The following is a 19,790-nucleotide window of genomic DNA, read 5'->3' on the forward strand; positions in this document are numbered from 1 at the left end:
AAACTTGGGAAAGGCAGAGGCTCCATAACTTAGGAAGCAGAGAATTAAAGCAGGTACCCAAGAAGAGCAAATCAATCCTTAGACTGCAATCCCTTAATGCAGAGACAAGGAGAGAGATCATTTGGAAGGCCTCAGACTACCTGGAAGGTCCTGGGGGGTCCAGGAAGGGGGAGGCAGGAGGATTGCCCAAGCCTTTAACTTGACTTAGGTGGTGGGAGGAGTGTGAGTCTCTTACCCCTCCTAAATAGAAACAGGAACAATAACATGTATTGTCATCCTAATTCATTTAAGCCACTTAAAAGGCTTGGGCTCTAAGTGGCTTGTTTGTGAGTTCTGACCAATCCTGAATTGTGTCAGGCTCCCCTTTCGGCCTCATTCTTTCTTCACCTCCCCACGCGCCCCCCCTCCCCCGCCAACACCACCTCAGGCAGTGGGCCCTCTTCCTAGACCTACAGGCCACTTGAGGAGAGGCCAGGCCAGGTGTATGAATATTGGCAGGCCCCTGACACGGAGACCCTCAAGATGGGGGGGGGGGGCATATAGTGGTGCAAGGCACAGTGTTCACAGGGGCTGCTGCTGAGGTTGGAGCAAAGAAGAAACTGCCCCCCCCCGCCCCCAGCCAGTTGTTCGCGTCCCTAAACAGCAGATTAGCTGCGATGCGGTGGCAAGAGCACCGCAATCGGGAGTCGTGCACGGGAGTTCTAGCTTCGTGGAGCTTGGATGCTTTTAGACTGGTTCCTTAAATATCGGGGGCTTTAGTGTCTTCCTCTACAGACTGTAAGTAGCACCACCAGCCACCCCACGCCCGCTCCCAAAAGCAAACAGCAGGCTGCAACGCCACGGGTCCAGCCCCGCAGCAGGCATTACGCAGGGGGCGTTAGGACCCTAGCCCCGCCCACCAGCCCACCCACCACGCACGTTACAAACCCTCCGTCCCCGCTAACACAGACCGCCCCCTCCCAAGGAATCCTGGGGCGTGAAGTCCTTCGGGGGCCACACCCTCGTTTACAGTCCCGGAAGCGAGAACTACACCTCCCAAGATGCCGTGAGGAAGCCGCCGCCACGGCCGCCCTCTGCTCCGCCCTCCTCGCGCACAGCTTCCTGGGATGTGTAGTCCCAGATCCAGGCCGGCGCGCGGGTAAAGGGGCGCGGAGGAACCACAAGCCCCAGAAGCCCCCGCGTCCACCCGCCTCCCTCCCCTCCGAGAGTCGGAGTGCTGTTTTTGTTGTTGGTGGAAGGTGAGGGAACAGCTGATCCGTGTGTGGGTAAGAAACTTGGCCTAATTTGGGGGCGATCTAATGCGGGGCGGGGGGGTCACCCCACTTTTCAGTGTGCGAAAGGATAACCTAAGGGAACCGTAGAGAGGAGGTGGAGGAGCGTTTGGGTTTTAACACTTTGCGTACTGGAGAAGCCGACCGCTACTGTTGGAAGTTTGGGGTCTCCGGGGGCCGCGACCAGGATGGTGCGCCCTCCCTGTTCGCACCGCTCCCTCGGCCTCCTCTATAAAGCTTGTTACGCTTAAAGTATTTGGGAGAAGCTGAAATATTTACTCATTCTCTCCCCGGCAAGACTCGACCCTCACAAACCTTCCCTCTCTCCTGACCCTCCCGCCCCAAGCCAGAGGCCTTTACTACGCTGAATCCCGGGGGGGGGGGGGGGGGGCGGGGGGACCTTCCAAGTGGTAGGTCGTTAGGAACTCTGGAGCCCTACAGAGTTGGGGGTGATGGGACTCTCCCCTCCCCCGCGAACATTGGAGTCGAGCTGCACACATACACTTTAGGCGCCCAGAGCTTTGTTTCGGGACTGATGAATGTTTCCAGCTGCTCCGGATTTTATTTGTGGGGCATATTGGAGGTTCCCCAGGCTTAGATCTTTGGGGACAACTCATCTTCACTTAGAAGGCCAGAAGAATTGTATTTGGAGAAAACGCGGAGTGATTTTTAGCTGGGGGATTTTTCGGAGCTGAAACCCCAAAGCCAAAAAAAAAAAAAAAAAAAACACCTCTTGTCCTCTTGTCCTGCATCCAATCCATATTTTGGAGGGAGAAGTTGCTTCTTTTTTGGAGAACTGGCTCACCTTTCCTTCTCTACTGAATTTCTGTTGTTTTTTAAAGCCCCCGCCGTGGGTTTGTGATGTTTAGGGGTGTGCACCTGACTAGTGGCCATGGCTGATTGGACGCCGTCCTCTGCGGTTGGCATAGGATGAAGATGAGTGGGCTGGACGGGAGCGCTGACGAGGGCCATCTCACAGCCTTAGGCTGAGCAGTTCTGTTAATTATTGTTGTGTCTCACTCCATCTCCACAGTTCCCACCCAATTGGGGACACCACTTCCCCCCAGTCCCATCTCACAGGATGCCTCCAACTCCCCATCCAGGCACTTAGCATCGAGGCTGAAGCGGTCAGGGAGAAAATGGGAAGGAAAATACTACAGCTGGGTTAACACAGCCAAAGCAGCAGGTGTTTAGTTCTGCTCCCGGCAAGACCTAAACAAAAGAACGTTAGGTTCTTTTTACATTATCTCTCCCTCCTCTCAACATCAAATATATATTTCCCCTTCTCCAGGGCCCTTACTTCCCACTTTCCAGTCTATCCCCTCCCCGGGAGTGGGGCTTTCCTGGCTCCAGGCTCCCACATTCCATCTCCCCGCACCACCACGTTCCTGCTGAGTGTTTCAGCTCCACCCTTGAAGCAGCCGCCTCCAGAATTCTTGACTTCCTGGAGTAACAAAGTGGAGAGACAAAACCTGTCTTCCCCCATATCCTCCCTTTCCCTTTGTCTCCTGAATGAGACCAGAAGCTTTTTTTTTTTTTTTTTCAAATTCATGAGGGTAGACAACTCCGAGAGGAGAGAACTGAGACCTCCAGGGCCTGAGGATTGGGCTAGTCCAGCCGTTTCCCAGCTCTAAAGGCTCAGTCATTATTTTAGGGGGGGATTTAGGTGGTTTTTCAGGGGTCATAAGTCATCCAGGGTATGGTGGGAGTGGGCAAGGAGACCCACTCAAAATGAGGGGGCCCCACACCTCAGTTGAATTTTGAATCCAAGAGCCAAAAGATATGGGGGCTGAGATGGGGAGGTGGGATCTGAAGAATTTGGAATGGTCAGGATGTTAAAAGGTGGAAAAGGAGGGACTTGGGGGGCAGAGCCTGGGATACTGCGATCAGTCAAAGGTGCAGTGTGAGACAGCATGGAGACTGACTCAGAAGGTCAGACCAATGTTCTGGAGACTAAAAATGATACCTCCTCAGGGACTGGAAACGAGATATGCCTTCATCTCCAGGTGTAGTGGGAGGAGCTGTGAGTGGGTGGGAATGGAGCTGTGGGGAAGAAGAGATGGATTGGAGAGATCTTCAGGATATTAACACTTTCTTCTGTAGGAGGGCAAATAGCTTGAGGGCAGGATGGAAGAATCATCACTAAGCCGAGGACCTTCCCGAGGTGGGGTCAACTTTTTGAATGTAGCACGGACCTACATCCCCAACACCAAGGTGGAATGTCACTATACCCTTCCCCCAGGCACCGTGCCCAGTGCCAGCGACTGGATTGGCATCTTCAAGGTATCCCTGAAACCCCTTTTGGCTCAGATTTATGGGCCATGGGTTGGTTGGAATAAGGGGAATGACTTAGTCCTTGGATTTTCAACCTCATGTTGATAGAGAAGGGAAAAGCTGTTACAGGGAACAGAGGCCATCTGTGTAAGCAAAGCTCATCTCCCCATCTTGGCCTTGCTTTCTCCTGCCACAGGGTATCCCTCTACTTTCCCTGTCTCTTAACCTCCTTGCCCCTGTAACAGCATCCTGTCCCCTGTTCAATCCCTCAGTCCTTTCTGCCATCCGTAGCCTGTAGTTCTGTCACCATCCCCCTCTCCCACCCTGGGCCTTCACAGGTGGAGGCTGCCTGTGTTCGGGATTACCACACGTTTGTCTGGTCTTCAGTGCCGGAGAGTGCAGCTGACGGGTCTCCTGTCCACGCCAGTGTCCAGTTCCAAGGTACAAGGGAAGATGGGAGGTCCAGGATGGAAGAGCCAGGGGGATAGAGGTTTAGAGCAGGATAGTGGGCTCAGAAACAAAGGTTAGGTACTGATGACAAAGAAAAATAAGTGCAAATAAGAATTATATCCAATAGGGCTCAGCAGACATGGAATCATGGGATTATTATAGAATCAGGGACTCAAGGATGGAAGGAGGGCCACTAATCCTGCCTCCTACAAAAAAAAAAAAAAGGAAATCCTCTTAGGGAACTGGGTGTAGGAAAGGGGGAAAGGTGGGGTCATAGATTGAGAAGGTGGTCATTAGATTCCGAAAGACCTGGGGTCAAAGGTCAGCTCTAATACTTAAAAGCTGTTTGACCTTGGACAAATTACCTAATCTCTCTGTGTCTGTTATTTCAACAGTAAAAGGGGATCTATGGCTTATAGGTACAATATGAAGGTTTAAAATGACACAGGTAAAGAGCATAGTGCCTGGTACAGGGTGGGCACTCAGTAAGAGGTAACTCGCATCATCATTATCATCATCAGTATTATTTTTGTTATTGAGGAGGGTAGGTTTGGGAAAGAAAGAAAGGACAGGAAGGCAGAAAGGAGGGAGAAGAATATCCCAGGAAATGGAAATGGCCCGTGGGAGGTGGAAAGAAACCGGTCTGTGGAACAGGAAACGAGGGGCTGGCGCGAAGGACAGTGGGCGATAAGACGCATCCAGGGGAAGGGGGACCTGCCAAGCATTGAGGGCCTGGGATCATGGTGGGGTCCCGGGTTCATTCCTCTTCGCACAGCCAGCTACCTGCCCAAACCTGGAGCCCAGCTCTACCAGTTCCGGTACGTGAACCGCCAGGGCCGGGTGTGTGGGCAGAGTCCCCCTTTCCAGTTCCGAGAGCCAAGGCCCATGGATGAACTGGTGACCCTGGAGGAGACCGATGGAGGCTCTGACATCCTGCTGGTTGTCCCCAAGGCCACTGTGCTGCAGGTGAGAACGGAACAACAGAGCTGCTCCTGGGAAGGAGAGTGGGAGGGTCGCAGGGCGAGGGACCCTTTTCTGCTTCACCCTCCCCTGGGCTGTGGCCTCAACCGAAGACCTCACTGGGAGTTACACAATCTTGCCATGAAGAAAGTCTCAATCTAACATAGACACAAACACGTAGGGCAGGAAAGCAAGCAAGCCGCCCACAGGCCAGTGTCACTCAAGATTTCATAAGTACTTTTCGAGCATTCCTCCCAAGTGCCACGTCCTCTCCTAGGCCCTAGAGGAAGATCTAAAGGGTGGAGGGAGGCCACTCTAGGGGAGGGAATGCCCAGAGGGAGGGGAGAATGAGACCCACTTCCAGGGCAGGTGAGGAACGAGGCAGATAGTAGGGCCCCAGACGTGCACAGTGCAGTCCTGGGGGCTCTTGAGCACTTGAAATGTGACTGGTCCAAATTGAGCTGTCCTACCTGGGTGACAGTCACAAAGGATTTTGGAGACTTAGTATTAAAAAAAAGTAAAAGATCTCTTTTTTTTAATATTGATTCCACGTTGAAATGATCAATTCGGACAGACTGGGTTAGACGAAACATCATTAAAGTGAATTTCACCTGTTGCTTGTGACTTGTGTGAAGTACCTACTAGAAAATTTAAAGCTCTGCACGTGGCTTATATTCCTTTCCCGTTGGACCAAATGGACCCAATAGAGGAGAATTAGGATGAGGGCAGATGTCAGCAAGGCCTTCCTGAAGAGAAAGGACAGGGATGGGTGGGGAGGAAGTACACCCCCAGACCAGAGGGCAGACTTGAGGAAGGCCCAGGGGGTGAGAAGGGGCAGCTCGTCTGTGATTTAAGTAAATTCTTGCTTCTTGAACCCTCTAAACACGTGGAATCAACGCAAGAGTAGGAAGATGTTTCTGTCTTACATAAGCCGGACATTGTGTGAGCTCCGACCCCAGCTTCTGTTTTTTTTTTTTTTTTTTTTTTAATTCTAGTTAACAGACGGTGTTATATTAGTTTCAGGTGCACAATACAGTGATGCAGCAGTTTCACGTCTTACTGCTCGGTGCTCATCATGACAAGTGTACTCTTCATCCCCTTCACCTATCCCCCCATCCCTCCACCCACCTCCCCTCCGGTAACCAGCAGTTTTTCTCTCTTTTTTCCCGTGCTCGTTTGTCTTAAATTCCACATGAGTGAAATCCTATGGTATTTGTCTCTCTCTCCGACTTAGCATTAAACCGTCCAGCTCCATCCATGTTACAAATGGCAGGACCTCATTCTTCCTTACGGCTGAGCAACAGTGTGGTGTGTCTGTACGCCTCATCTTTATCTGTTCATCGGTCGGTGGACACTTGGGCTGCTTCCATAGTTTGGCTATTGTAGCTGATGCTGCTGTAAACGTCGGGGTGCATATATCCCTTTGAATTAGTGTTTTCATACTTTTGGGGTAAATGCTTAGGAATGCAGTTACTGGATGGTTAGAGTAGTTCTATTTTTGACTTTCTCAGGAGCCTCCGTAGCATTTTCCACAGTGGCGGCACCAGTTTGCGTTCCCACCAGCAGTGCAGGGGTTCCTATTGGTCCACATCCTCATCAACACTTGTATCTTGTGTTTTTTATTTTAGCCTTTCTGACAGCTGTGAGGTGATAGCTCATTGTGGTTTTGATTTGCACTTCCCTGATGATGATGTTGAGCATCTTTTCATGTGTCTGTTGGCCAGCTGGATGTCTTCTGTGTTCTGTTTTTACATTCGTTATTCTTATCACAATCACCTTTCAACAGTCTAGGCTAAGAAATCACTTTACAAATGAGGACAGAGACTCAGAGAAGTTAAGTAACTCGTTCAAAGTGACACAGCTAGTAAAAACTAAACCTACATCTGTGTGGTTCGGGAATAGGTATGGTAAGATTCAGGGACCCATCCCTTTTGTCTGCATGGATTGAGAGAGACTTCTTCCAAGGGTGTCAGGAGCTGGTGTGTCTGCCCAGTGGTGGGCAGGATTCAGTAACACACAGAGCCTCCCCTTGCTCACCTCTTTATAGCTCCTACTGGTATAACTTCCAGCCCCAAATGTCTATGCATCTGCAGAGTGACAGGGCCGGGACCTTCACAAACACAAACACCCCTTCATCCCACCCCCTGTAGAACCAGCTGGACGAGAGCCAGCAAGAGAGGAATGACCTGATGCAGCTGAAACTGCAGCTGGAGGGACAGGTGACGGAGCTGAGGAATCAAGTACAGGATCTCGAGATGGCTCTGGCGACTGCCAGGCAGGAGCACGCGGAGCTCAGGGAGCAGTACAAGGTGGGAGTTGGGCCGGGGGGAGGGGAGAGCAGGGCTTGGCTGTCACCCGGGGTCCAAAATCTGAACCCAGTAAAGATGGGAGAGGAGAGACATGAGTCGGTTTTTAAGGTGGTTCTGGCATCAAAAAATAAGGAGGGGCACCTAGATGGCTCAGTGGTTGAACGTCTGCCTTTGGCTCAGGTCGTGACCCCAGGGTCCTGGGATGGAGACCCACATCAGCCTCCCCCAGCAGGAAGCCTGCTTCTCCCTCTGCCTGTGTCTCTGCCTCTCTCTCTCTCTGTGTCTCTCATGGATAAATAAATAAAATCTTTTTTTTTAATTTAATTTGTTTATTCATAGAGATACAGCTAGAGAGAGAGGCGGAGAAGCAGGCACCATGCAGGGAGCCCCATGCGGGACTCGATCCCGGGTCTCCAGGATCACGCCCCGGGCTGCAGGCAGCGCTAAACCGCTGCGCCACCGGGGCTGCCCAAATAAATAAAATCTTTAAGATAGCTTTAAGGAGTAACGAGTGGGATTAAACTTGAAGTGCCAGGGGACACCTTGCAAAAGTCATGTAATTAGACTCAGTTCTTCGCACACAGGAGTGCTGAGGTAGGGTGGAGGTGGCCGTATTCACCAGCAAGGGAATGTCCCCTTGCAGTTTCTTTCTCAAGGAAGGAGACAGGATAGGGGGGTGAAGGACACTCAAATTCTGGTATGCTCCTCCTAAGCCCTTGTTCTGTTCTTTGAGAGGTGTCAGCTTCATTCTTCTGGGGTAACCTTAATTGCAGGGGCTCTCCCGGTCCCACGGGGAGCTCATAGAAGAGAGGGACATCCTGAGCCGACAACAGGGAGACCATGTGGCACGCATCCTGGAGCTGGAAGATGACATCCAGACCATCAGTGAGAAAGTGCTGACAAAGGAGGTGGAGTTGGACAGGTGAGCGGACCTCCTCGGCCCCCATTACTTCCTTTCGCTTTCCATCGCCCCCAGACTCCAGCCTCTTGTTTCAGACCCCTGCTCTCTGTCTCCTGTGGTTATCCACCCCCCTGGGGAAATCTTTTCCTGCCTAGCTCTCTCCCATTTTTCCTAAGCTTGTTTTGTATTCCTCACCTTCAGAAGTAATCAGAGTTACTATTTTCGGTATGGCAGAGGCTAAGCAGGAGCTCAGAGTGGAGGATTTGGAAGAAGAGAATGGATACAACAGTCAACACGAGAGAGGATGGATGTCAGATTTTACTGCAGCAGAGGAGATTAGAGGGGCACCCGGCTGGCTCAGTCAGTAGAGCGGGTGACTCTTGATCTTGGGGTTGTAAGTTTGAGCCCCACGTTGGGTATAGAGATTACTTAAAAAATCTTAAAAAACAAAAAGAAGGGGCACCTGGGTGGCTCAGTGCCTGACTCTTGATTTCACCTCAGGGTCATGAGTTAGAGCCTGCCCTGCGTGAGGCTCGGCGCCCAGCATGGAGTCTGCTTGAGACTCTCCCTCCGCCCTTCCCCCCCACTCGAGCATGTGCCCATGCACTTTCTTTCTCTTTCTCTTAATAAATAAATAAATAAAAATATTCATAAAAGAGCTGTGTTAAAAAACAATAAAAAGTAAAAATGAACTTAAAAGAAGATTATTAGACTCCATTCTCACTGTTAGGAAACGTTTGAACTGGTGATCCAGGAATGTTATGGGATCTCTCCTTTGGAAAAAGGTGTAAGTCATAAATGTGAGCGCTGGGAGGAATATAAGGTACCTGAGGGGATCACTACTGCAGAAGGCAGCCTCTTTCAGTATCAGCTGCCATCATGTCTCTTGGATTGAACCAAACTTTCCTTCCTGTAACTCCCTCCTCTGACTTTCCTCCACTGGCCCTCGTTTAGACCTCTGGAGCCACACAGAATGAATTTCTTTCTTCTACGAGACAACTATTATTTCTACCAAACAGCACGAATATTGACCACTTCCCATGCCTGTCCTTCAAAGTTTCACCAGGAACACTGTGCTAGTTCTTTCTTCGAATCACACAATTAAGTCTCTGCATTCAGCGCCGGTGGATTTTATGTATTTTTTTTAACTCCTTGAAGAGGCATATTATCCAAGGGCCAGAGTAAAACATGAGTTACTCCCTGAGACTTCTTCAGTGCAGAATATGATAGTCTTGCCCTAGGGAGATAATAAATGTCTAGGTTCTAAATCATGGAATAGAAAAGCAGGCATCAGACTGAGCATCTGGAAAAGATTAGGGACTGTCTAGACCAGGGGTCAGTAAACCCCAGCCTGTGTGCCAGATCTAACCTTGCCACCTGTTTTTGTACAGCCCGCGAGGTGAGAATGATTTTGACAATTAATGGTTAAAAAACGAAAGAAGAAACCTATTTTGTGATGTAAAAATTGTACGAAATTCAAACTCTGGTGTTCATAAATAAAGTTTTATTGGAACAGCCATGCTGCTCATGCACATGATGTCTGTGGCTGCTTTCACACCACAGTGGCAGAGTTGAGTAGTTGCCACAGAATCCTCCTGGCCTGCAAAGGCCGAAGTATTTACTGTCAGGCCCTTTACAGAAAAAGTCTGCCAACTTCTGATTTAGAGCCAAAGTTCATAATCAATCACAGCTGTCCCTTGTCTAAAAAAAGACCGGATTCTGGTCTCTTGATTGAATGAAAACAACGAGGAAACCATCAGCAGAACCTTCCTTAAAGTGATACATAAAGAGCAAAGAAAAGGTTTATTTCTAGATTGTGCTCTAGAACCAGGAACCTTGGGTACTTGGGGCTTAAAACGAGATCACCCTGATCTGGGAATTTGAACACCTCAAAGACAGGTGGAGGTCAGGTCCTACAGGAGCACCAGTAGAAGAGCTCGAGACCGAAGTCTGCATCATGTCTTCTCTGGTGACCAGTCGGCTGACATTCCCTCTCCCCACACACAGGGTGAGGGACACAGTGAAGGCCCTAACGCGGGAACAAGAGAAGCTCCTCGGGCAACTGAAAGAAGTGCAAGCAGACAAGGAGCAAAGTGAGGTAAGGGCTCCCAGTTGGTTTGCTTTCTGAATTGTTCATCCAGCGTTTATTAAGTCCTGAGTGCCGGGCACCAAAGGGGGTAAAAATGTAGAGAACATCGTGTGCCCTCTCCTAGAAACATAAAATGTATACCCAAATCGGGATGAGTCCAAGCGGAACATGCCAAGCATCGCCAGGGAAGAATAATCAAGTGTTATGGTGGGGGGCACCCGGCGGCTCAGTGGGTCAGCGTCTGACTCGTGAGCTCTGCTCAGGTCTTGATCTTAGGGTCAAGAGTTCAAGTCCCACGATGGGCTCCACATTGGGCATGGAGCCTAGAAATAAAGTAAGTGAATGGGTGCAAGCACATCTTTTTAGGGTCATTAGGGCTTTTAAAAGGAAGGGCACGGGGTTGCCTGGCTGGCTCAGTCAGTAGAGCATAGGATTCCTGATCTCAGGGTCGTGAGTTCAAGCCCTACTTTAAAAAAAAAAAAGAAAGAAAAAGGGGGAATAAACTATCCTCGTATTTTCTAATGGTTTTAGCTTTCCTTCCCACCCCCCCGCCCCCAGTAAAGTTTTCCATCTTAGGTGGAACCTCACTGAAAAAGCAGAGACGCCTGGGTGGCTCAGTGGTTGAGTGTCTGCGTTTGGCTCAGGGTGCAATCCCAGGTACAGGGATGGAGTCCCTGCTTCTCCCTCTGCCTAAGTCTCTGCCTTTCTCTGGGTGTCTCTCATGAATAAATCTTTTACAAAATAGATAAAAGCAGTATTTTATTACTATAAATTTATTTTTTTATAAATTCAAATATTCAATGTTGACTTGTAAGAAAAGTAATCAGGTAATCCTGATGCATGCCAAACCTTGAAATCAGAGGTTATAGGTGATAGTCAGCCTCAGCCACTAATATACGTGTGCATTGTGTTTTGGTTGTGCAGTACTGAGAACACTGAGTCTCACATGCCCTAGGAGCAAATGACAGCCATTGTTGAACTGTGCACCTGGCCATCTCAGTGTGCTGTTCAGTTCAACAGAAGATCCGATAGAGACTTCATTCTGAGGTTTGCACAAAAATAAATTAACCTAGAAGCACGTGTCAGTGGATTAGGACTGTTAACTTGTGAGTTTGTGTGCTGTTTTCATGTGTTTTTTAAATAATTTAGAAGAAATTCAAATCACATACTCACAGAGCCTCTAAATGGCTTCTTCCAAACCCTAGGTTTCCGTGGAAAATTATTTAAAAACCATTTGTTCAGCAATAAGGAGTAAGGAGAATTTGAGTAGACAGAAATGAGAGGGAGGCTGTTCTGGAAACAGAAAGACGTGAGCAAAGGCTGAGAGCCCAGAACACTCAGAGCAATTGAACGTGTGGGTGAAGAGTTTGCAAGAAGGCCTAGGTCAGATTGGAGAGGACCTGGAGTTTAGTCTGTGTCCTGTAAGCAGTGAGAGGCATCAGTGATTTTCAGGAGGGCGACGTGTACTTAAGATTCATGTGATTTCCTTGTGGGAGATGAACTGGGTATGAGATGAGATTATTCAATAATCCAAGTAAGAAATGGCCAGAGCCTGAGCTCATACAGTTGCAGTGATAGGGGAAAAAAAGACGGCTGTGAACGAGGTGGAGGATGGACACGCAGAAGGCTTTCCGTGGGTCACTAGGGAAAGGACGGAGCCCAGCAGCCATGGCACCGGCAGATCCAGCTGGAGCGACTGGGAGAGTAGTCGGTACCACGGGCGGAGTGAGAGTGGAAAGGAGTGGAGCGGGAGGTGGAATATGCTGAGTTCAAGGGCCTTGGGGGATATCCAGACTGAGTTTTGATCTAAAAGGAAGAACAGAGGGGCTCCTGGGTGGGACAGTAGGTTGAGCATCTGCGTTCAGCTCGGGTCCTGATCCTAGAGTCCTGGGATCGAGCCCGGGTCGGGGACTGCTCAGCGCGGAGTCTGCTTCTTCCTCTCCTCCCCGCTCACTCTATCTCCGTCTCTCCCTCAAATAAATCAAATCTTAAAAAAAAAATAAAAGGAACAGAGAAGCAGCAGTGGTACATGGGATACCTAGATCCACGTAAGACCCTGCCCCGGCTGTGATGCCGCTCTGTGTTGGGAGCCAGAGACTGGGCGTTCAGGACTGAGCGGCTGTGAGCAGAGGCCCCAAGAAGGGCTGACCAGAGCTGAGTGCTTGAGTTTGTGTTAAGTCTGGGAAGCAGAACCTTGACCTCTCTCATCACAGTGGATCACCCTGTCCAGCCACCCCAGATGCACGTACCACTTTCCTTACCTGTTTACCGCCTCCATCAGGCTGAGCTCCAGATGGCACAACAAGAAAACCATCGCTTAAATTTGGAGCTGCAGGAAGCAAAGGGCCGGCAGGAGGAGCAGGGTGCTCAGGCCCAGCGGCTGAAGGACAAGGTGGCCCAGATGAAGGACACCCTAGGCCAGGCCCAGCAGCGTGTGGTGAGTGCCTCTCCCTTCCTAGGCCATAGGAAGTAGGGGAAGTTCCCAGGGCTGGCTGCAGAAAGGTCTGGGGGAAAGACAAGGCTATAGGCTGAACAGCGCACACCTTGAGTCCTGATGCGGTGGCGGGTGGCACGGAGCCTGCTCACCTTCCTGGCTCAGGAGATCAGGATTCACTGGGAGCTCTCGGGGAGCCCTAATCTCCATCTCCCCCTTTCTTCTGAGGCTGAGCTGGAGCCCCTGAAGGAGCAACTTCGAGGAGCCCAGGAGCTTGCAGCCTCGAGTCAGCAGAAAGCCGCCCTCCTTGGGGAGGAGCTGGCCAGCGCGGCGGGAGCCAGGGACCGCACCATGGCCGAGCTCCACCGCAGCCGCCTCGAGGTGGCTGGAGTCAGTGGCCGGCTGGCTGAGCTCAGCCTGCATCTGAAGGAGGAAAAAAGCCAGTGGAGCAAGGAGCGGGCCGGGCTGCTGCAGAGCGTGGAGGTAGAGGGATGGGGACCTGGGAGCTCGCGGCCGCCGCCCCACCTCCATGTGGCCAGATGCCCTGGGCGGGCAGAGAGGAATGAGGACCTGGGAGGACTCAGGGGTTGGAGGCGGGGCTCTGAGGGAGATACAGTTCACTGTCCAGGGACGACCTGTCCCTGAGTAGGTGTCCCAGTCCTCATCCTTGTAGCACCTTCCTTGGTTACCGTCTGGTTCAGAAACATTTACTGCCCATGGCCCCGGGCCCCGTCTGTAATGCCCGTTCCAGGTCGGCAAGGCACCTTGCTGGCGTGTCCCTTCCTTCATTGAGACCACAGGGAATGAGGAAGCCAAGATGGGATACTGCTCCCAAAATATTCACTTAAATAAAGGAAGGGACACAGCGAGGAAGGTGCTGTTGCCAGTAGTGTCTCTTTCCCCTTTCCCCTCCCGTGTTCCTTTTCGGCCGTGTGGCAGGCAGAGAAAGACAAAATCCTGAAGCTGAGCGCGGAGATACTTCGACTGGAAAAGGCAGTTCAGGAGGAGAAGACCCAGAACCAAGTGTTCAAGACAGAACTGGCCCGGGAAAAGGATTCCAGCCTGGTGAGGCTCGCAGCCACCCGTAGTCACGTCCTGCAGCTTCCTGCGGCAGCCAGTCCCGGTGCTGCCTTGGGCGTGGGCTCGGCAGTGCCAGGTGCTCACTTCCGTGCGGGGTGGCATCTTCGCTGCACAGGGCCCACAGCTCGTTGGTTTGAAACGTACGATGTCCCTTTCTGTCCTCAAGACATATTCTGGGCCTCACGGGGACGCTTTAGGAGAATTGTAGTGTCCCTGCTACGACCAGCGTCCAGGCCCACACTCAAGGGGCAGAGCCTGGGACTCAGGCGACCGTCTCCTGTGACCAAGACCAGGGACTCCTGGAAGGAGATGCCTTCGGGGCTCCCCCTGTGTGTCGGGGCAGGAGGGGCATGCAGGCATAGGGGAACGTGGCTCCAGGTTGGCCAGCCCAGGTCGCAGAGCCTGGGTGCTTAGGGGTGATTCGAGGCTCCCCGTGCCCCCAGGTGCAGTTGTCAGAGAGCAAGCGGGAACTGACGGAGCTGCGGTCAGCCCTGCGCGTGCTCCAGAAGGAAAAGGAGCAGCTGCAGGAGGAGAAGCAGGTGAGAGCCTGGGCCTGGACTCCCGGATGCCGGAAGGGAGGGCCTGAGGCTGGGGGCTCCGGACCTTGTGTCTCTCGGCTTAGACACGGAGGACTGTGAGGGGCCCAGAGGCTCCTCTCGTGGACAGGGGAGGACTGCCAGGGAAGGAGGGATGCAGGGCCATAGGGGGGCTCCTGGGGGGCAGGAGTGAGGCTCTGCTTTGAGCGGCCCCCCACTCTGAGGAAGGCGTCTGATCGTGAAGAGCAGAGTTCCTCTTGGGTGCAAGGGAGGGCGGCGGGGCCGCGGGGTGGGCACCCTCCCAGCCTCTCCCACCTCTCTGCTCCCCCTCCAGGAGCTGCTTGAGTACATGAGGAAGCTGGAGGCCCGCCTGGAGAAGGTGGCGGACGAGAAGTGGAGCGAGGGCACCGCCACAGAGGATGAGGAGGCGGCTGCAGGGCTGAGTCTGTACCCCCTCCCTCTGCGCCCCCCCACCCCGTTCCCTGCCGGGGATAGCTGGTGCGGCCCCGCGGGGGTCTAGGGAGCATACCCCTGGCCAGGGAGGCAGCCCAGCGGCCTCTAACAGCGCGCTCCCTGCCCCCCTCACCACCAGGCTGCCCGGAGGCTCTGACGGACTCGGAGGATGAGTCCCCGGAGGACATGCGGCCCCCCTCCTACGGCCTCTGCGAGCGCGGGGACAGCGGCTCCCCCTCGGGGCCGCGAGAGGCTTCAGGCCGGGTCGTGGTCAGCCAGCCTGCTCCGGTGGCGCCGCAGCTCTCGGGGGCCGCCGAGGACACCAGCTCTGACTCGGTGAGCAGGGTGGGGGCAGCGGGGGGGCAGGTGGGGGGCCGGCGGGGCCTCCTCCGGAGCAGACTGCCCCAGCCTAGATACAGGGCTCTGTTTCTCCCTGGGGGAGAGGTAGGCTCGGCCTCCCTTCAAGGCTGTCCCATGGACAACACCCCCAGATCCCGTCCAACTGGGAGCTCACGGCTGCCCGGCCCTGCTCCCCACACTTCCCTTCTCACCCGCTGGTCCGCGTCAGAACTTCTGCCAGCCTCACTCCCACTGGAGCCCACTGTCTGCTGTCTGGGCCTAGACTGCTCTTCCCTCACCGGCTCCCGGGGGCTGCTCCCCTATCTGGGGGTGCTCACTACCCCCAAACCCAACCCTATCTCTCTGGTGCCCAGGAGGCCGAAGATGAGAAGTCAGTCCTCATGGCAGCTGTTCAGAGTGGCGGTGAGGAGGCCAATCTGCTGCTTCCTGAGCTGGGCAGTGCCTTCTATGACATGGCCAGGTGAGTGCAAAAGGGGGGTCGCGGGGGGGGGGGTGCCAGTGGAAAGGGCGTCCAGGTGAACGGCGGCCATGCCCTTCCCCCAAGCTCCCTGCTCTTGGCCCTAGCCAAGGAAAGGAGACCTAGGTATGGTTGGCTCAGAAAACCACCCACCACTCCAAAGCCCAGGTGCCTTCAGGTAATTAATTCCTCCTCCATCTTACCAACGCACGTGTGCACTCAGAGGCCCTGCCTTTAACTGGCTTCTGTGTTGTTCTAGCACCATCTTCCGTGGAGCCCAAATTGCCCTGCATCCCCTCTTTCCTGCCCCTCCCCCTTCCCCAGCCATCAGGTAGGTACCTAGGCTCCATGTGGGGTGGAGGGGAGGTGACTGGTACCCCGATACCCTGAGGGGTGGGATCCCAGAGAAGCCTGGGATCCGGCGTCCCATCTGGCCAGCCCTGAGAGGTCCCTCTTCCCTGACCCTCTTCCCTCGCTCCCCTGGGAGACCCTCTGGGTGATGCAGGGGCGGGGGCTGGGGGCTCAGGGATCAGACGGCCCCCTCAGCCTTCCCTTTCCTTCCGCAGGTCAAAAGGGGAAGGCAGGGGGGAGAGAGATTTTATCATGTAGCCCCCAGCTTTCCTCGAAGTGAGATGGGCTCAGGGCAGGGAGGGGGTGATGCTGTCATCCTTCTCAGCTGGAGCAGGAAGATGAAGGACGATGTCAGACTCATTTTCAGCCTCATTAGGCAGCAGACGGAGATGGAGGGAGGAGAGCAGGGGTGGGGGATGGGCCGAGCCTCACAGCCTCTGCAGGGACTAGGGAAGGAGGCCGAGGAGAGAGGAGAGCGTGGGGAGAAGGATGCTGGGGAGGTCAGGGGAGAGCCAGCAGGGAGCTGCCCGAGGAAGGGGACCTGGGAGCCCCGAGCGTGGGCCCCCCTCCCCGCGGTCCCCAGGGCAGGAGGGCACTGCAGCGCCCTGACCAGCTCCTTTCCCCGTCTCCCGCAGTGGCTTTGCAGTGGGTCCCTTGTCAGAGGCCAGCACTGGGGGCCCCGCCACCCCCCCGTGGAGGGAGTGCCCTATTTGTAAGGAGCGCTTCCCAGCCGAGAGTGATAAGGACGCCCTGGAGGACCACATGGATGGACACTTCTTTTTCAGCACCCAGGACCCCTTTACGTTTGAGTGATCTCACCCACCCCCACCCCAGGACACCCACAGATACACTGACACACACACACACACACACACACACACACACTCATGCACAGACATACACTTAGGCTCACGCCTCTTCTGACACACTGGGCTCCATGGCATTCTGGTCCCTGAGAACCGCTCCCGAACCATTTTCATCCGGGGCTCTGGCCTTCATCCTCTCCCACCAGGCTCGTTGCCCAGGCGGGGCCCTTCCTGGAAGCAGCAGCTGACTGTACCCCCTGAAAGCGGTTTTAGAGGAACTAGGAGGAGGCCCTCCCCAGGAGGAATAGGATCAGCCCCTCCTGGGCCTGGTTGCTCTGTCACTGACACCAGCTACCACACCACCACCACGTACACACACACACTCACACTCACATACACTCTCTGATGCCCCAAAGCCAATTCCTGGGGCACCCCACCCTCTCTCATTTGGGGTCTGTGTTGGTTTACCCGAGTTTTCTCTGGGGCCTGCATGGAGGCAGTAGCACGGACACCACGAACTCTTGGGGTCTCTCGGTTCTGAGCTTCAGTGGTTCTCTCTGCCTCCCGCCCCCCACCCCCACCCCATTGCCTTCTGCACCCCACCCTGGCCTTTTCCACACCATTAGATATGAAGTTTGGAGGTTTCTTTTGTATTTTGAGGTTTTCTGTATTCTGTCTCCTGCCCCTCCCCGCCACTTCCCCCCAGTGTCCTCACATGGAAAGAAATAATGCATTTGTGCCTTCTGTGAGGGATGGGGGGAACAAACGGTCCCAGGTGTCCCCATTTCTCAGTTCTTCCTCTCCAGGTTCCCCCACAGCAATAAGAGCTTTCCTTCATGATCCCTCCCTCCGTCGGTAGTTGGGACAAATATATTTATATGATATGTATAACGATTCTAATAAAATGTGTTCTTCTCATGAGGTGTGACTAGAGCAAGGAAGGTCCGGGCCCCTGGCCCCCAGAGCGGAGAGGGGGAGGGAGCGAGGGGGGGCCTGGCCCTGCCTGCCTGGGGCCTGGGCTCCGCTGCTGCGGCTGGGGCTCCGGGCTGGGGGTCCGGCTCGGGGACACTGCAGTGGCAGGGGGAGCAGGCCTGGGTCCCCATGGACCGTGCTGGGAGCTTCAGGCGTGGGGGGGGACAGAGCGGGTCAGGGCCAGAGGCGGGCAGGGCCAGAGGCAGGCGCTACTCCCAGGAGTAGTTCACACCTTTGAGGAGCCCCAGAAAGGTCTGCGCCCGCCCAAGGCCTACTCCTACTCCTTCCTCCCCAACCCGCCTCGCCCTCGCCCGGTGCCTCCTCACCGCCCGCCTGCACACCCGCTCCGCAGTCACAGAGGCGCATCCATCCCCTCGAAGCAGCCTCACAGGCTACACCCGCGCGCGGGGGCATCTCCTGAGGCCCCGCGTGCTCACCAGGCCCTCGGCCTCCGGAGCTCCCTCACCAGCCACCCTCCTCTCCCTTCAGGGCCCCTCTCTCCACCCACCTGAGCCCCCCCTTCCAGCCCCACCTGGATGACATCTTGCATCCTTCCTTCTTCCCTCCCATCTCTGTCTCCTAGCAACCCCATGTCGGTCCCTGAATCCCTTCCAAGGAAATTAGAGATAATGGATCTCTCCCCTCTCCATCTCAACTCCTCTTTATTGATCCTCCTTTAATGAAAGTTAATTATAACAATGATTTAATTAATAGAATCCCTCTCTTCCTTTATTGCTTCCCGTATTAAGACTATTAATAAATACGAGCTGGGCTGACAGAGGCATCCATCACCCGCCCGGGATTCCCCCCACCCCTCCTTTGTCCCTCCCCCGAGCCCCTCCCTCGCTTGGCCTATAAACTTGCCGGGGTAGTGGGGGTTAATCAGAGAGGAATTATGAGCCAACAGCCCCCGCAGGAGGTGCATTTAATGAAATCACTTGTGATTTATGTCTGGGGGAGGCTGGGGAGGGAAGGATCTGGAACCCAGGCATCCTGGCTTCTGGAAGGGTGTCGCCCCTAGAGCAAAAGGGGAGGAAGGGAGACAGCAAGGGGCACGCAGAGCCCGGGCGCCCCCGGGCGCCCCGTAGTTCCTGCCATGCCCCACCCCCCGCGCCGCCCCTGCAGGAGCCCCGGGCAGGGGCGAGGCCGCTGAAGGGCGCAGCTAAACCCCTACGGGCTGCGGCCTCCCATCTTCCCTCCTCCAGGGCTTGGCCGCCCACTCTCGTGGCCCATCCTCCCCCCGCGGCACGGCCCCCTCCACGGAGTCGCCCAGGTGCCCCTCGGGCCCCCGCGCAGGTACCCAGCGCTCCGGCTCTCCTGTGTGCCCTTCGCCCCAGAGCCGCCCCCCGCCCGCCCCCAGGAGCCAGCACCTTGCCGGGCTCAGGCTCAGGCGGGGCAATGAGCCGCCGGGGGTGGGGTGGGGGGGGTCGGAGGGGCAGTGCGAGCCCTTTCTCCCACTCCCCCGGGGCGGGGGCACCGCGGCCGTCCCGCTCCTCTCCCTCCTGGGATGGGTTCGCCCCCGCACCCCCCGCCTCCAGCGACTGCCCAAACCCCCAAACCCCGGGCTCTGATGGGGCCCACGGCGCGGCGAACGGGAACTGAGGTGTCAGTTGGGGCGGCAGAGACGCCCCAACACCTCCCGGCTCGCAGAACCCCGCGGCTGCCGTCACCCCACGGGTCTGCGGCGCGGGTCCCTAGGGCGCAGGTCAGGGCCTTCACCAGCGGACTCTCGCTTCCTCTGCACCCAGCGTCTCCGACGCCCTCCGCTATCCTGGCCCGCCTCGGCGCCCGCTTTCCCCACAGCGCGGAGGACGCCTCCTCCACGAAGCCCTCCCGGACTTCCCTCCCTCACCCCCTGAGGTGCCCTGCGCATCACTTCATAAAAACACGACAGCGCGCTTAGGAGTCTTTCCTCTCTCGCAGCTCTAAGCAGCTGGAGGGTCGGCTCTGTGTTTGCACATCTCATGTTCCTGAAGTCCAGTACGGAGATCAGGACATGGGGCCAGTCCTTCCAAAAATAAAGTGGGTTTTTTTAAAAGATATTTATTTATTCATGAAAGACATAGACAGGCAGAGACACAGGCAGA

At 54.7% G+C, this 19,790-nt stretch overlaps 1 protein-coding gene across 3 annotated transcripts; it reads left to right on the forward strand.

Moving 5' to 3' along the window:
* The first annotated feature begins 951 nt into the window (after nt 1-951).
* On the forward strand, nt 952-17,649 carry CALCOCO1 (calcium binding and coiled-coil domain 1). 3 transcript variants are annotated; one of them, XM_072765157.1, is made up of 16 exons: nt 952-1,265; nt 3,375-3,554; nt 3,884-3,986; nt 4,771-4,961; nt 7,106-7,264; nt 8,038-8,186; nt 10,173-10,263; nt 12,536-12,691; nt 12,917-13,171; nt 13,628-13,753; nt 14,212-14,307; nt 14,639-14,747; nt 14,897-15,093; nt 15,471-15,577; nt 15,662-15,752; nt 15,834-17,649. In XM_072765157.1, the coding sequence occupies exons 2-16, from the start codon at nt 3,399-3,401 to the stop codon at nt 15,915-15,917; spliced, it is 2,070 nt and encodes a 689-aa protein (XP_072621258.1). In that variant the 5' UTR covers nt 952-1,265; nt 3,375-3,398; the 3' UTR covers nt 15,918-17,649. The 3 variants fall into 3 exon arrangements, with proteins under 3 accessions (XP_072621258.1, XP_072621259.1, XP_072621257.1); XM_072765158.1 differs by lacking the exon at nt 15,662-15,752; XM_072765156.1 differs by lacking the exon at nt 15,662-15,752 and having other exon boundaries at nt 16,561-17,649.
* Nucleotides 17,650-19,790: the final 2,141 nt, after the last annotated feature.

This window comes from Vulpes vulpes, chromosome 8, assembly GCF_048418805.1.
Source record: "Vulpes vulpes isolate BD-2025 chromosome 8, VulVul3, whole genome shotgun sequence".
NCBI lineage: Eukaryota > Metazoa > Chordata > Mammalia > Carnivora > Canidae > Vulpes > Vulpes vulpes.